The sequence below is a fragment of the Streptopelia decaocto genome (assembly GCF_964273445.1).
Source record: "Streptopelia decaocto genome assembly, chromosome: 6".
In the NCBI taxonomy this organism is placed as follows: Eukaryota; Metazoa; Chordata; class Aves; order Columbiformes; family Columbidae; genus Streptopelia; species Streptopelia decaocto.
In genome coordinates, this window is record NC_138660.1 from 56,854,747 (window position 1) to 56,868,751 (window position 14,005).

The 14,005-nt window shown below is 44.1% G+C and overlaps 1 protein-coding gene across 1 annotated transcript in view; it reads left to right on the plus strand.

The window, feature by feature from the left end:
• The first annotated feature begins 9,414 nt into the window (after positions 1-9,414).
• PDIA5 (protein disulfide isomerase family A member 5) overlaps positions 9,415-14,005 on the plus strand; it is a 101,754-nt gene continuing 97,163 nt past the window's right edge. The window contains exon 1 of the mRNA XM_082055909.1: positions 9,415-9,544. Within this exon, the coding sequence (XP_081912035.1) occupies positions 9,470-9,544 (75 nt within the window). The 5' untranslated portion in view covers positions 9,415-9,469. The remainder of the gene's footprint in view (positions 9,545-14,005) is intronic.

The window sequence follows — 14,005 nt, forward strand, 5'->3', positions numbered from 1 at the left end:
TTTCCCACTATAGTGGCAAGACTCTATTTTTAAATGATGCTTAGGACCTTGCATTTTCTATCTTTCCATGGTAACATCTCAGACACGTGCCATGTCGCTGTGTCCCATGCTAGTTGCCCAGATGTACTGCTTTCATAAACTCAGAGAGCTATAGCACACTTCAAATCTGCAGTGTTTTTCACCATCACCCTGTATTTCTTAGGTCACATTTGCTGCATTGGCTTGCACTTTTAGTGCTACCATTTGCTGCTTGTCATTGACAAGCACTTTGAGCAGGTGCTCAGTTTTTGTGCTGTATAAGTGACAGAAGGGGAGAAAAAAAAAGCGTCCATTTCGGCTGTGTTCCTTCTGCGGCGCACATGCGGAAATGAGCTTGGGGTGACCCCGTCAGCCTCAGCTAAACCTCGTTCTATTGCTTTTTACAAGTTCAGCTGGACAAAGCCTTATTTGTACCTCAGTGCTGTCCCCCTCTTATATTTCACAGACTTCACTGTCTGCACAGATCTACTTTCAGTAGCTGTTTATTACTATGCTATCCTTCCTCTTATTTTTTTTATATATATTGCTTTTTTCTGGGTTGCTGCCAAGACACAACTTGTTTAAAAAGTAAACCAAACGCAGATCCTGGCTTATGTCATCCTAATAACCTCAACTCCATGGTTTTGTCTCTAGGGTCTACAGCTCATGACATCAAGTCACTTCGTAAAATGAAATTGGGTTTGATGGCTCATGGATTTTGCTCCAAAACCCCTGAAATTAAGTAACTGCCCACTAACTGCAATTGTCTTCAGCTCCATCCTTTGAGCTATCCTGGAGTCACTCGGTAAGATCTTATAATTCCTGTGAAAAGAAAACGCATTAAGTCTTGTAGCAGATTTCACCAGCAGTTCTCAAAGTACTTCACTGGCAAGAAAAAGTAACATTATCTCCATTTTATGTGTCTTTAACACATTTTTGCATAGGCTTGACAGAATGTTTTTGAATGCATTCTTGTCTTGTCACTGCTCGTTTCCTCCAAAACTGTTTTCTTAGATGAACAGGCATCTGTTAATATTTGACTGTATTTTTTTTTCCACAATCCCCTTCCTCTTTCAGTGCACAGGATAGAAGGTGCTCAGCACATGAGTAGCTCTTCATATTTGGATTTAACCTCCATGAACCATATATGCCCCTTGACTCTTTCTTGTATGCTACTCAGACTTTGCTTTGACGTGAGTTATATTCTTTATCACAGGGTCTTTTCTGTGTTGTTTATCATTAAAGAGCCTGGGTGCTTCACGCCTGTTGAGAAGTTTGTCTTTCCAATATATAGTAGGACAAAAGAGGATGCCCTTCCACTTCATAGACAGGGAATACAAGGTTGAGTTTCCTATTCTGAGTGTACAGGCTAACTGTCTAAGATCTCCTATTTCAGAGTAGTCAGCTGCACAGAGTGTTAAGTACTCGCTGCACTGCTCCTATTGAATTCAGTTTCTCTTATGAGCACTCAGCACTTCTGCAAATCTGATCAGATACCAAGTTGGAGACTCGCAGACAGAGCTACGAACATTTAGAGATAATGTGGGAAATTTTTCATTTAAGCAGTTTGCCCAATGTTATAGAGGTCACATTGCATTAATAGTAAGACCATCTTTTTCCTTCCAGTTATTTCCTGCCTTTAATTATACATCTTTCAACTATTGTAACAAACAGGTTAGGCAATCTGGAGGGGGCGGGAAATGTAGTTAAAAACTCCATCTCACAAACCATGTTCAAGGAGGCTAGTACAGTTTTTCAAGCTTTCTTATTGTAGCATTTCCTAACTTTTGGGTGAGTGACTTTGTTCCCTCTGAACAGAGTTTGTATGCATGCGATTTCTTAGTTGTTGGCAGTTTGTTTTAATAAGAGCAATCAAGACCAAAAAAAAAAATAAAATCTGTTCTGCAGGTTATATTATATCTTTGACATCAGTAAAATTCAACATTCCCATCCTGAGAGATGAGACACCAGAGTTAACTCATAGAAATAGCAAATTGCCATCTGCAGATCAGTGTGTTGATCTGCTACTTACCGAGAGCGGAAACCTGGGAATCTAATGGCTCTGGGGGAGAGTGTGTCTACAGCTTCTTCTGACCCACTAGCTCCTGTCTTGTTACCTTAAGCTTCATCCACCAGTTTTGAAAATGAGTTTTCCTTATTCAACCCATCATGTACTCTTAGACTCTGTCCTCAATGTCCTCATGCCATCACAGATGACTCATCCACCCATTAATTTTGCTCACTATCCCCAGCTGCATCTCTACACAGTCTCCCTTAGATCTGCCCTTCACTCTGGTTCCTGGTCGTGTTCCTTGCTCAGCCTGATCTCCCACAGATTCACTCTAGTTCTTATCTGATCCTGCAGTTACTTGTCAAGCCTACATGCTCCAAAAAGGCCAAAAATAAAGTTAAAGCAAAGACGCTACTGTCCAAAATCCAAACGGTTACCTGCACGTGCAGAGATACTGGCTTTGGCTGCATCTGGCTGCAGTCTCAGGCTGGCTGTTCTGCTCAGCGTTTTCCCAAAGGCAGGGGGAAGTGATGGAGAGGTGCTGCCTGGAGCTCCTGATCGCACTTCTGGATCCCAGGGAACTATGTAGTCTTGCTGTCCCAGGACAATACTGCAATTCCAGAGACTTAGGATGAATCCCAGGGGGAGAAAAATTTTTTCAGCTTCAGCAAAAATCAGTCTGATAAGTTTTTTTGAGAAGCGAAGCATGAGGATACCCTTGATAATGAAGATATAGACAGAAATTCACCTGGCTGTCAGAGTTCTCTCCCAATGTTGTTATACAGCTGCAAGGATTTCATTATTGTGTTACAGTACCTAGAGCCGTACAGAGGTATTGCTAAGCATCTTAAAAAACTGGATGTATTCTTAAAGGAAGGTGTAGGAGAGCAATCAAATCTTACTGTGATGGTCCATTCTCAACACAGACCTTTCAAGAGGGTTTCACTGTGGAACCTGTTTGCAAATCTTGGTTTCACAAGCAGCAGCTGAGTAACCACCTGTCACCAGGAGAAAAGGAGAAAAATAATACTTTACAAAGATATTAACAGTTGCCAGACCCTTGTGACAGGACCTAAAAGATAATTTAGGTTTCCTAACTCCTGGTTTTGGCCCCCTTTCAATGATCTGTTCGTTCCTGCAGTGGAAGAGCCAAGACTGCATATTTTTCTGACACTGAGCTCCTTCCATTCCTACCGACTTATGCAGGAGATCAACTCCATACTCAAGCTGAGACCCAGCTGCACACCAGACTCCTCCTTCTCCAAGAAACCCACTCGCACACAGCAGCTGTGGGCCATGCTGTACTCTAAGAGGTGCTGGCCAGGCTGTCCAGAGGAGCTGGTACTCAGGGCACACCATCAAACATATCAAAAGGGAAATGTCATTGCAGCCTCAGTCATGGCGATGATGAGCTTGTGCTATGTGGACAACCAGCTTAAACACCAGGAGCACATCGGCTTCCTGCACAACCCTCTTCACAGATTGTTCACTGTTGTTTTTTTCTCACTCTTCTCTGTTGATGTTTTAGTGGTGTTCACTACTGCTCTCCTCTGCCTCTCTTTCCATGGCACTCTACCTTTTGCCCATTCTGATTTCTTCCTTTTATTTGCACTATTTTTTCTCTCTGCCTCCTCTGTTTCCCTGTTGTTTCTCAGCTGGTTTTCCTCCTTCCTTTACTGACTTTGCTCCCTGACAGCTGGGGGTTGAGCCAAAGTCAATCCATTACCTTCAAAGAGTTTAGGATCAAGGTCTTATTCCCACTTGCTTCCCTGCTTCTTTTACAATCTCTTTTCCCATGCAGTGTTCTCTGTAGTGTTTCCCCACTAAAAGATGGGTTACTGCAATATGTAAGGAAGGAATGAGGTTTAGAGAGAGAAAATCCTAAGGACCTGGTAAATTCCTTACTGAATTACTAAATTGCTATTCTGGCTGCACAACTGCAGCAAGCTAAAGGATTTGATCATAAGGTTGGAGTTTAGCTTCATCACAGCACAGCTTTTTTCATATGGCTGTAAGTAGTGGTCCTTTCGAAGACAAGGTCTTTCAGGAAGAAAATCCCTCTCATTAAAGTTTGCTGCATTGCACATGCTATCTAGTGACTGCATAGTCATACGCTTAATTGTGGCTGCTGATCATGAGCTCAAACAGGCAGTACTTAATTGCACAAATTAATTCCAGGAAAACTGAAAAATGGAGAAAAAAACCCCCATATTGACTGGATATTTACTAATATTATATAAAATCATATAAATCCACACAAAGAATCTGTATAATATATGCTATGTATATGTGTGCACATGTGTGTGTATACACATGTAAAAAAAGTAGATATAAAATCATTTATATACATATGGAGACAGAATAGTACTGAATACATTTATATCAGATGTATTTGATATATTCTCATAGGATAGATGTACAAAAAATAATTTAGTAGAACATTGATTGTCTGCAGCAAATACATGCTAGTGGTTGAATGTTAATACATTTTTGGATACAATATGGAGACAGACGCTCAGCCACTGTGGATGGATGCAGTTCCATTGAACACTGAGGCCAGTAGTGTAAACACTCTTTTACGGGGAATGGTATTTGATTCTGTATTTATAGTCCTATCTTTATATTCAGTCCTTCATATGGATGAATATTTGATGTACCCAGACCAGAGGCATAATAACTCTACTCGTATAAGCAGGCTACCCCTGAACAGCATGGCAGAACCAGTCTCAGTATGTAGACTTGCACATTAAAGTTGAAGATTTTGCCAGCAGAACAGAGACTTATATTGTTCTAAAATAACCAGCTGGGCCCCTGTCACCAGCTTATGTAGGCACCATCACAATCCAAGGGGTGTTAGCTGAACTCCACTAATGCCCCCATTTCTGATTTACGAGTGGAGATGTCAGCCCCCTCTAGATCATATGGCATGTAAATCGTCATGCAGGAAACGTGTGCTTGGGCTATGCATTGAACTCAGATTCAGATCTCAGCCCTTTTAACAAGCTCATTGTTCGACACTTTCCTGATGATGCAGTAAAGGTAAAACAGCCTGCAGATATTTTATAAAGCTTCTGCAAATCACTGGAAAACTGTCTTGACCGCAGTACTTGGGAAACACGCCGTAGTGCTGCCGTCAGTGCACAACAGCTAGACTCCCATGATTGTTTTAATCTTGTTTAAACTATTCTCTCAGCAGGTAGCTGAGAGACATAAATTATCTACTACCTGCCAGCACAGTGCCTGTACTGTATAAGGTTTTTATGTTGCTCAGGAACACATTATATCCAGCTTTAGAGATTCAGTGAAAGAAATGACAGTGTTCTTAACAGTAGGGCCACTTAAATGTAAAAGGGTGTGCAGAACTCAGACTTAAAGAAAGCAATAAAAACTGTAATGGAGAACTTCTAGGAAGAAATATTTGGAAAATATCTATACTCAACTTTTAACTGACTCCTGCAGTACTTACTGTTTTTCTCCTCTCATATATAAAGAGCATCTGTCTACCTGTGGTCCAAAAGTGCTTTGAATCTAGAATGAAGGAAACAACAACAATAAAGTACAAAAGTAAAATTCCCATGAAAACACACAGCATGTGTGTATTTCTTCTTTGTGCTGTGCAAGGTCTGTACAAAAACTCCACAGTCCTTCTAGACCTCATGACTGTAAAGGGGTATGATGCAGAAAATGGAGTCACTGAGTTATATGGTTGTGCACAGAATCCTTGCAGAGCACTGAGGATCAAAGTGAACTGAACTCCATCCCCACTTGCCTCCATGTCATTGCCACTGACTGCAGTGAGTGACCCAGGTGAAAAGCACAGATATGTCACAGCTGAATAATAGAGAGCAGTCCCTTGAGACTTGTGATGTATTTATGTCATTAACAAAAGAGTGTTAAAAAGAGTTCATGTGAAAGTATGAAACTGGAATGTTTGACCTAAGAAAAAATGCTTTATGTAACAGCTGCACCTTCGTATCCTTTATTTTGGTGTGCTAATGATCTTCTGTGGAACTTGTTAGCTGATGAGTATGGATGCGCTGCATCTGCAGCCCTGCTACCAGGTGCTGAGGAGCAGCAGGAGTGGAAAGCTGCCTTCAGGCTCTCCCCTCTGACACACGTCAGTTGGAGAAAAGCAACGTACAGCTGTGCCTCTTCTCGGAGACCGCTCCTTTGTGAAGTCCTACAGGGGCTGATCCTGTCTCTTTTCCTTTTCATCATGTGCTGAAGAGCTGTAGGAAAGGTCATGAGGAGCCGAGGGCTACAATACCATCAGTCTGTTGATGGCAACCAGCTCGTATGTCTCTTTTCAGCTGATGCAATCCATGCCATGACACAGATGTCACAAAACTTATAGGAGATAAGCCTGCAGATCAAAATCAGTTGGCTGAATCTAACTAAAGAAGGAAGAGTTGTTGCTGGAAGGATGAGAACTTGTGGTGAAGGCAGTGAGTGAATCCTGCTTTCATTTTGGGCAAATGCTATGTAGTTTGAGGTCCCAGTGTAGACCACGTTGCTCCTGGATTCAGTATGGCTTGCAAAGTGCTTTTATATTTTCCTGACTGCTCTGCTGTCATTTTTTTCTGGTAAAGGTGACTTATTTTACCTTTTGTAAGAAGCCTCCAGAGATTTGTTCAGGTTAAAAAGAGGACAAAGAATAAAGCTTGTCAAATAAAGCAGCAACATATAGGAAATGTCAAAAGTGTAATTCCTTACAGACATACTTACTGTCAGTCCAGTTTTGTACTTCGTTCTTGGTAAAAGAGGTGTTTGAATATAGATCAACAAGTAAGGATTAGCAGACCCAGTGCAGACTTTGGAAATGAACATGTTCTGAAACTGTCTGGTTTTATAGCCTTGGGCAAATCATATAATCTCTCTGCTACTGTTTTCTGATCTATAATCCAAGGGCAGTAATTCTTTCTTGCTTCTCACTGGTGAATTAATCAATGCTTTCAGTGTTTTGCAGTGCCATATACAAATATTACAATTACAGAGAAGCAAGCAGCAAATTATATTAATGCCAAAGTGATACAGGGTAAAACTGGGGATGCTGGAAAGCAGTGCACTCAGATACAACTGTAATGAGTTCATTAGTAATGCATGACTGAATTAAGCAGTTGCCACTGTGTAAAGCCTTGTCTGGAGCTGATACTTGATATATTATTTTGACCCAAGACAGATGCTCAATGATCTTGTCTCTTAAGTTTTGGAATGCCTGTCATGTCAATACAAATTATCGAGTCAAACTGAAAGAAAAAAGCTGTAGTTGCCACATGAACATCCTTTTTATATTCTTCTGTATATAAGTATTGCAGCTTCCCAAACCGGATTTTTTATATAACCTTTCAGAAGCACAGTTTGAAATACCTTGTCTTCTATTTTTCTTTCTTCCTTTTTTATTTCCTTCCTGGGAATGTTTCCTCTTGCCATCATGATAAGAATGCACTCGTGTGACAAAACAACCATGTTCCACAATGGCAGCACATCCTGTATGGTGATGACACAGCACAGAAATTCCAGCACATTGAGGTTACTTTTGCGTTGACTGATACTGGTGGCTGTGATGCTTCACATCACAAGATATAACAGTTTTCTACACAAAAGAGTCACGGGAGGATTCAAACAGTCTTTGAGGACCTGGGTATCCAACTGAGATTAGAGGTCTGGATGAGTCAGGGTAGTTGTGTACAGAAGCCTTTCAGCTCTGGGCTGGGGATCTGAAGGTGAACACCATCTGGAAGAGGTTACCTATTCCTGGAGGGTTTGATAGCTTATTTGAAATGGGCTTCAATTTGGGATCTGGAGCTTTTGGCTAACAGGCTGATTGTTACAGACTGGGAGGCTGGTGCCAGTGGTGGTGGTGACTGGTACAGTGCACCCCTCCACCTGTCCCAGAACTTGGGCTGCAAGTGGGAAGTGGCAGTGCAGATAGCATATACTTTAGGGGTACAGATATTTGATTCAAAGGATATTTTTTTTGTGTCCTTCCACTGTAGAGTGAAAAGATTCCTACCTTTTCCTTCCCAAAGTCTCTCTCCAGCCTTATGTCCTTCCTCATCCCAAACTCCTTCTGACAGCTCCTGGGCTGGGCCTCATGTGTACTTTCACTGGCACTTTAGAGTGAGCTAAGGATTGCTAACCCCATTTTAAGGCAGGCTAACTGAGGCTGCCCGCGAATGGGAAGTGATGCATAGCACTGTGAAATGATTTGCTAAAGGTTATCCAGCTGTGACTGAGAAAAGTGTGCTCTGGCTCTGCCGGAAAAGATGCCACAAAAGTGGAAATGTTAATAGTAATAACTTTCTCTACGTGTGTTTCGGCTTCGCAAAATTACATCTCTACCAGGGGACTTGTTAATGTCAACGGCATTCAGTTTTCATGATCACCACTTGAAGTGATCAGTCAGCTGTACAGATCTACAAATTGCTCCCTTGCAGCCAGCCTCTTAGTCTAATGCTCAGGCGACAGTCAGCTGTAAGGATCAGGCTCGAAAAGATGCCTTTGATTTTCCTTTGATGTTTCTGAGCCAAGCAAGAATTTCACACGGCCAATGGGCGGTAGGTGAAGATCCCTTCTGTTTGTGGGAAACCAATTATAACACAGCTGACCCGCTTTGACATTAAAATTACTGGCAGGACATCTGGGATGTCCTTGTGAGGCAGAGCTCGCTCACTGAATGTGCCCAACTAGGGGCACAGGCTGATTTGTTCATCTGGATGCAGCGATCATTCAAATAGTGTGATTATAATGGAAGATGCACAAATTGATCCTGGTCAGACTCAGTGTATTTATTTGCTTGCACTTTGGCATCGTTACCCATGTGCGAGGATAAAACAGGGTTCTCCTTTAGCATTTAATGGTAACAAGTGGGAACAACTTACAAGGAGAATGGGTGCTAGTTTCTAAGCCTGTTTTCCAGTTAACTCTCCAGTTTCCTTGTTTTTTTGTTCACTTATTCACCCCTTACCCCACATGTAAGACCCACAGAAGCTTTTAAAGACCCTCACGAAAAAGCATCAAGAACGACGTTATTTGCCAGAAGGTTTTCCGGAGTAAAGTACACACTGGGAGAGAGGTGGAGGCACAAAAAAGTAATCCTAGAGGGGAGTCCAGTGGGACGTTCGAGATGAAGAGATGGAACTTTTTTTCTTTTGAATCTGTTGAAAGACATTGGTCGGACATTACGTTTTAAGTGGTGGTTGCTGGCAGTACTTCGGGGTGTTTGTTTTGTTTTTCTTTTGCCCTGCGCCGGATCCCTGCGGGAGCCGCTCACACCGGCGGGGGGATGAGCAGCCCCCGGAGCGGAGCGGCGGGCCGGACTACAAGCCCCGTCATGCCGCCGCGCGGGCGGGCGGTAGCGGCGGACGCGCCTGCGCCGCCAGACGTGGCAGGAGCCCGCAGCGGCGGCGGCGGGTCCGGAGCGGGTCCGGCTCGGCGGCGATGGCTGTGCCGGGGCAGGGCGCGGGGGCTGCGCGGCGCTGCGGGCGGCTCCCGCTGCTGCTGCTCGGCCTGGCGGTGAGTGGCGGCGGGCGCGCCCCGGGGCGGCGGGGGGCGGTGCGCGGGGTGTTCTCCTTTCCCGGGGCCGGGACGGAACGGGGGCGCTGGGCGCGGCCGGAGGAGTTGGGGGAAAGTTGGGAGCGGGACGGGCCCCTCGGGCTGGGCGCGGCGGCTACCCCCGCCGGCCGCACCCGCCGCCGCTCCGGGCGCGCTCGGCACAGCCCGGCATGGCTGGGCTCCGGCAGCTCTGCTCCCGGGTGTTCCCCTGCCCTCAGGCGTGTGCTGCTTTCACTCCCTCCCTTTCGCAAAAAAAAACCCCAACACCTAGAGAAAACCCACCCCGGCGTGCGGCGGCGTCTCCCCGCGGCTGCGGGCTGGAGCCCCGGCCGGCACCGGCCCCCGGGGACTCGGACCGGCGGGCGCTTCGTTCCCAAGTTTCACGTGCAAATCGGTGCCGCGGCGGCAGAGGTTCCCTCGGCGCTGGCTCTGCCGCAGCAGAGCTGCCGCGCTCGGCTTTGTGCACCTGTGCGCGGGTGGCCGTGGGCAGCCCCGCCGCCCCTGCCTGTGCCTCCCGCCAATGTGGCGCTCTCCATCTTAGTGCGTTCCGGACGATCTGGGTATGTTTCGCTGAAATTAACACCAAGTGGAACACCCCTTACCTCAGGGAGACTCCGAGACCTACAGAAATATTTTAAAGTCCGATTTTCTATTTTCTTATCCATAGAATTTAGCATAAATAGCTCAAAAGATTGGCGAAGGCATGCTTTAAAGCAGTGCTCCTTTATTTACTTTATTGGCATGAGCTACAGTTCTTCCTTCTGCCTGGACAAATAGAGTTAATAATTAATGAAAAATTATGTTAGTTTTTTTACGCACGCGTGATCTGAAATGTATTCGGAAATGCATGACCTAGGAGTGCTTATCTAATTCATACAAATCCAGTGTGGAATTGCTAATTTCCTTGTGCTTATTCTGTATTAATATTAGAATTGCCATTTTGGGATGGAAAGCATCGGCCCTGCGTGATATAGGCTTTTGCCCCTGGCAGGGGCCCAGCTATCAGCTCATCCAGGAGGGGGGAAAAGAAACGCTGTGCATGCTGCACAATTTTTATTTTGCTCTAAGATTCATCTAGAAGCACAGACCTCTGGTATCTGCTATTTATTTATTGATTTCAAGTGAAACTGAAGTCAGGCTGAACTCTTCCTAAAATGTTGGAGAGGTCTTAGTCTGGGGTTTTTTTTTTGCCTGTGGCTCATCTTTAATATACACAGTACTTTGCTCGATGATACTTGTGGCAGCGTATTCCTCAGATTAAGTGTATATTGTGGATTGAGTGGAGTTACACGTGGACTGAATTTTTCCTTCATTTAAAATGACTAGACATGTGGAGTTATTTGTGGTATTTCCTTCCGTGTCCACTGCAACTGTCAGATCGTATCTTACTGTAACATTCATTTTATGTTAATGTAAGTATTTTTCTGTGATTTCTTTCTGTAGGTTAAAAGGTGGGTTTTTTTCCAGCCTTCTTCGTGTGAATCTGTTCCTAACTATTCTAGTTGCCCTTTTTTGGACCTTTTGTATTGCAGAGTTGGTGTCTTTGAGATGAGCAGAGTGAGCCTGCCGTTGTCAGTGAAATTATACAAAGCCATTATAATTTATCCACATTATTCTCTCTTCCCCTTCTGAATTTGCCCCAGCATTTTATTTGCTCTGTGATGCTGCATGCTGAGCAGATGTCTTCATTGAGCTGTTGATTCAGCTAATTCTTTCCCCTTTGCTGTGTACAAGTAGTTTAAATTATTTCTTCCAATTTGCATTATCTTGCACTTGAAGGTGTGATTTTTCATCTTGAAATATGTAACTCGCTGTACACCAGGATTAAAAAACTAGCCTACAGCTGTGACATTGGAAAACCTGCTTTTAAATTTTTCTTGAGTCAATGTTTGCAAAGTCAGGGAGGCTGTTAAATCAGGACGTTCTCAGTGTGCAAATTTAAAGCATAGGTAATGCCAGCTGATTGGTAGGACAGAGGTTAACGAGGACATTGTCTTTCCTTCCAGCCTGTTGTTTTTTATGTACCCACACATTATTATTATTATTATTTTTAATTTTCCTGGAAGTGCTGAGAGCTCGCAATGCACCTGGAACAGCAGCTAGAGTCGTGCATGCATAGTGCTCCAGAAAATAGGGCTCACTTTTAAAGTAGGACCCAAATTTGGAGGTGGCTTCCGAGAATTGAAGTCCTTATCTCTGTAAGGCTTCCTGCACTTGTAAAAAGAAAGCTACAGATCTGAATGAAGAAAACACCTCAGTATCTTCTAATGGAAGATGTTAAGTTATCTTCTGCATCACTTAATGTGAGACACACGTGAGGAAAATGCTGCGGTGATCTCTGCCTACTGTAAAGTTTTATTTCTTGAATGAGTTGGAGAGTCATAGGGAAGTTTTGGTTTAACTTTAGAGATACTTCCCTATTTGGTGTGTCAAGTGGTTGACTATATCTCATGCTCAAAGGACTGAATTAACTGTTAAAGGCATTGAGGAGTTTCTCACCAAGGTGGATTTGCATTTCCTCTGATATACCAAGTACTGTCCTGTCCCTCACAGAGGCCAGCTGCTGCTGCCAACAGGATTACACATCTGGGACTTGTTTGCTTTGCAAACACTGGTGAATGTTATCTCAGGCTTAGGTGGCAAAGATCAGTTCGTCTTCTGAGTGCTGACTTAATGACAGAGAAACTGAGTCAAGAGAGTCTGGCTGACTTGCAGCCATTGGGAAGCAGGCTTCTTGACCTGGTGCCATTCAAATCCGGTGCCTCAAAGACAGGCTTGAAGGAACATTTCAGGCTTCCATCTCCTCAAGTCCCGGTAACGTCATGGGAATGCAGCAGTGAGCACTGACACAGACTTGTGTATCCAGGCCTGTGGGGAGGACCTAGATGTGGCTCTCCCTCTGTGTTGCAGGTGGTCCTGCAGCGTGGCAGCGGTGGCTTTGCCTCTGGTGAGTTTTTAGGCAGGGCGTGAGCGCTGCTTCTCTGCAGGGCTTGGATGCTGTTTCCTGTGGTGGCATTTGGGCTTGAATTTGGGAATGCCTCTTCCCATCCAGTTACCGTTTGTACTACAGCGGCTGCTTTGGGAAGGGTTTGCTGCAGAGGCAAATCCCTTCTTTGCTGTCCCTCTGCCCCACTCCTGCTTCATCTGTTCCCTCTTCAAAATATGGATTTGTGAAACTTGTGATGTGGGCCGTGCTCTGCCACCTCAGGTGCCCTTCCCAAATCAAACCTTGGCTTTCAGGACTGGTTTTGTTACTCAGCTCTGTACCTTACGGAGTGATGTTCTGAATCTATTGGCTTTGGTGCCAAAATGCCTGTTGACTTCAGAGGGCCTGGGATATTGCCACAAGTGTGGTGTGGTCATCAAAAGTGGTGTTTCTGCGCAGGGGTATGTTCACAACATTATGAGCAACTGGTGACTGAAGTGGTGCTTGTTCTGTTGTTGACCGTTTCTTCTGCTTTTTGGTGATGCAGTTTCCTTTGTTTCAGTAAAATGAAGGTAATGAGACTTGCCTTTGAGAGTTGTGTTTTGAGATCTGTGGACAGGAGAACACAATGCAATTTGCAACCAGAATCACAAGCTAGCATTGCCTTGGATTTCTTGAAGTGGACAGGATTGTTTTGGAAGTAAGTTATCGTTTACCTTGGTCCCGCCACCTTTTCAGGCTCTTGAATGGCAAAAATTGTGATAGCAAAGCAGGTGTTAAGTTTTGACACTTAGCTAGCTCAGAATAGCTGGTAGCATTCGTGGAGGTCGCTGTGATTTGTGTGCTTGCAGAACACAGAGAGCAAAGGTCATTTGTGGCTGCTTTGATGATGTCCTGTCTGTCGTCTTTGGGTTTATAGTCATATGACATATTTGCTAAGTGATTGCAAATTGGCTCTTTCTCTAACCCTCCTCACTTTTCAGAAGATGGCACTCGGTGAGCATGTGGATCTAGGGTCAGGTGTGTGCCCACTTGTTGTGATGCTGCCTCCCTTTTGTGTCTTGGAGATTGCTGCTTTTCTGTGTGACTCTTACTTTAGCTATGTAAATTAAGCTTCCTCTCCTATCGCCTGGCAGAAAAATGTGAGGATTAATTAGTTAATATTTGTGCAATGCTTTGAAGATAACAAGTGCCGTATAAAGTGCTAAGGATTTTCAGGTGTTATTTTTCACCCTCTCTTCTTTGTAAGTCCCATTAATAGTGTTTTTTTGTCTTCTTTTTATAGCATCTCCTGTGTGCTCTTTTAGTAGGTGATACTTCTTTAAACTATACCAAAACCCGATTTTTAGTGGGGGATTATGTTGCATATGCTTTGCTCCTGGTCTTAGCTTCTGAAGTCATCCAAATGCGCTCGTTCAGAAGTGATATCAGAAATATTATTTCATCAACAGCTGGTTTAATATATATTGCACCAATGCCTGCCTTGGAGAGAGAGT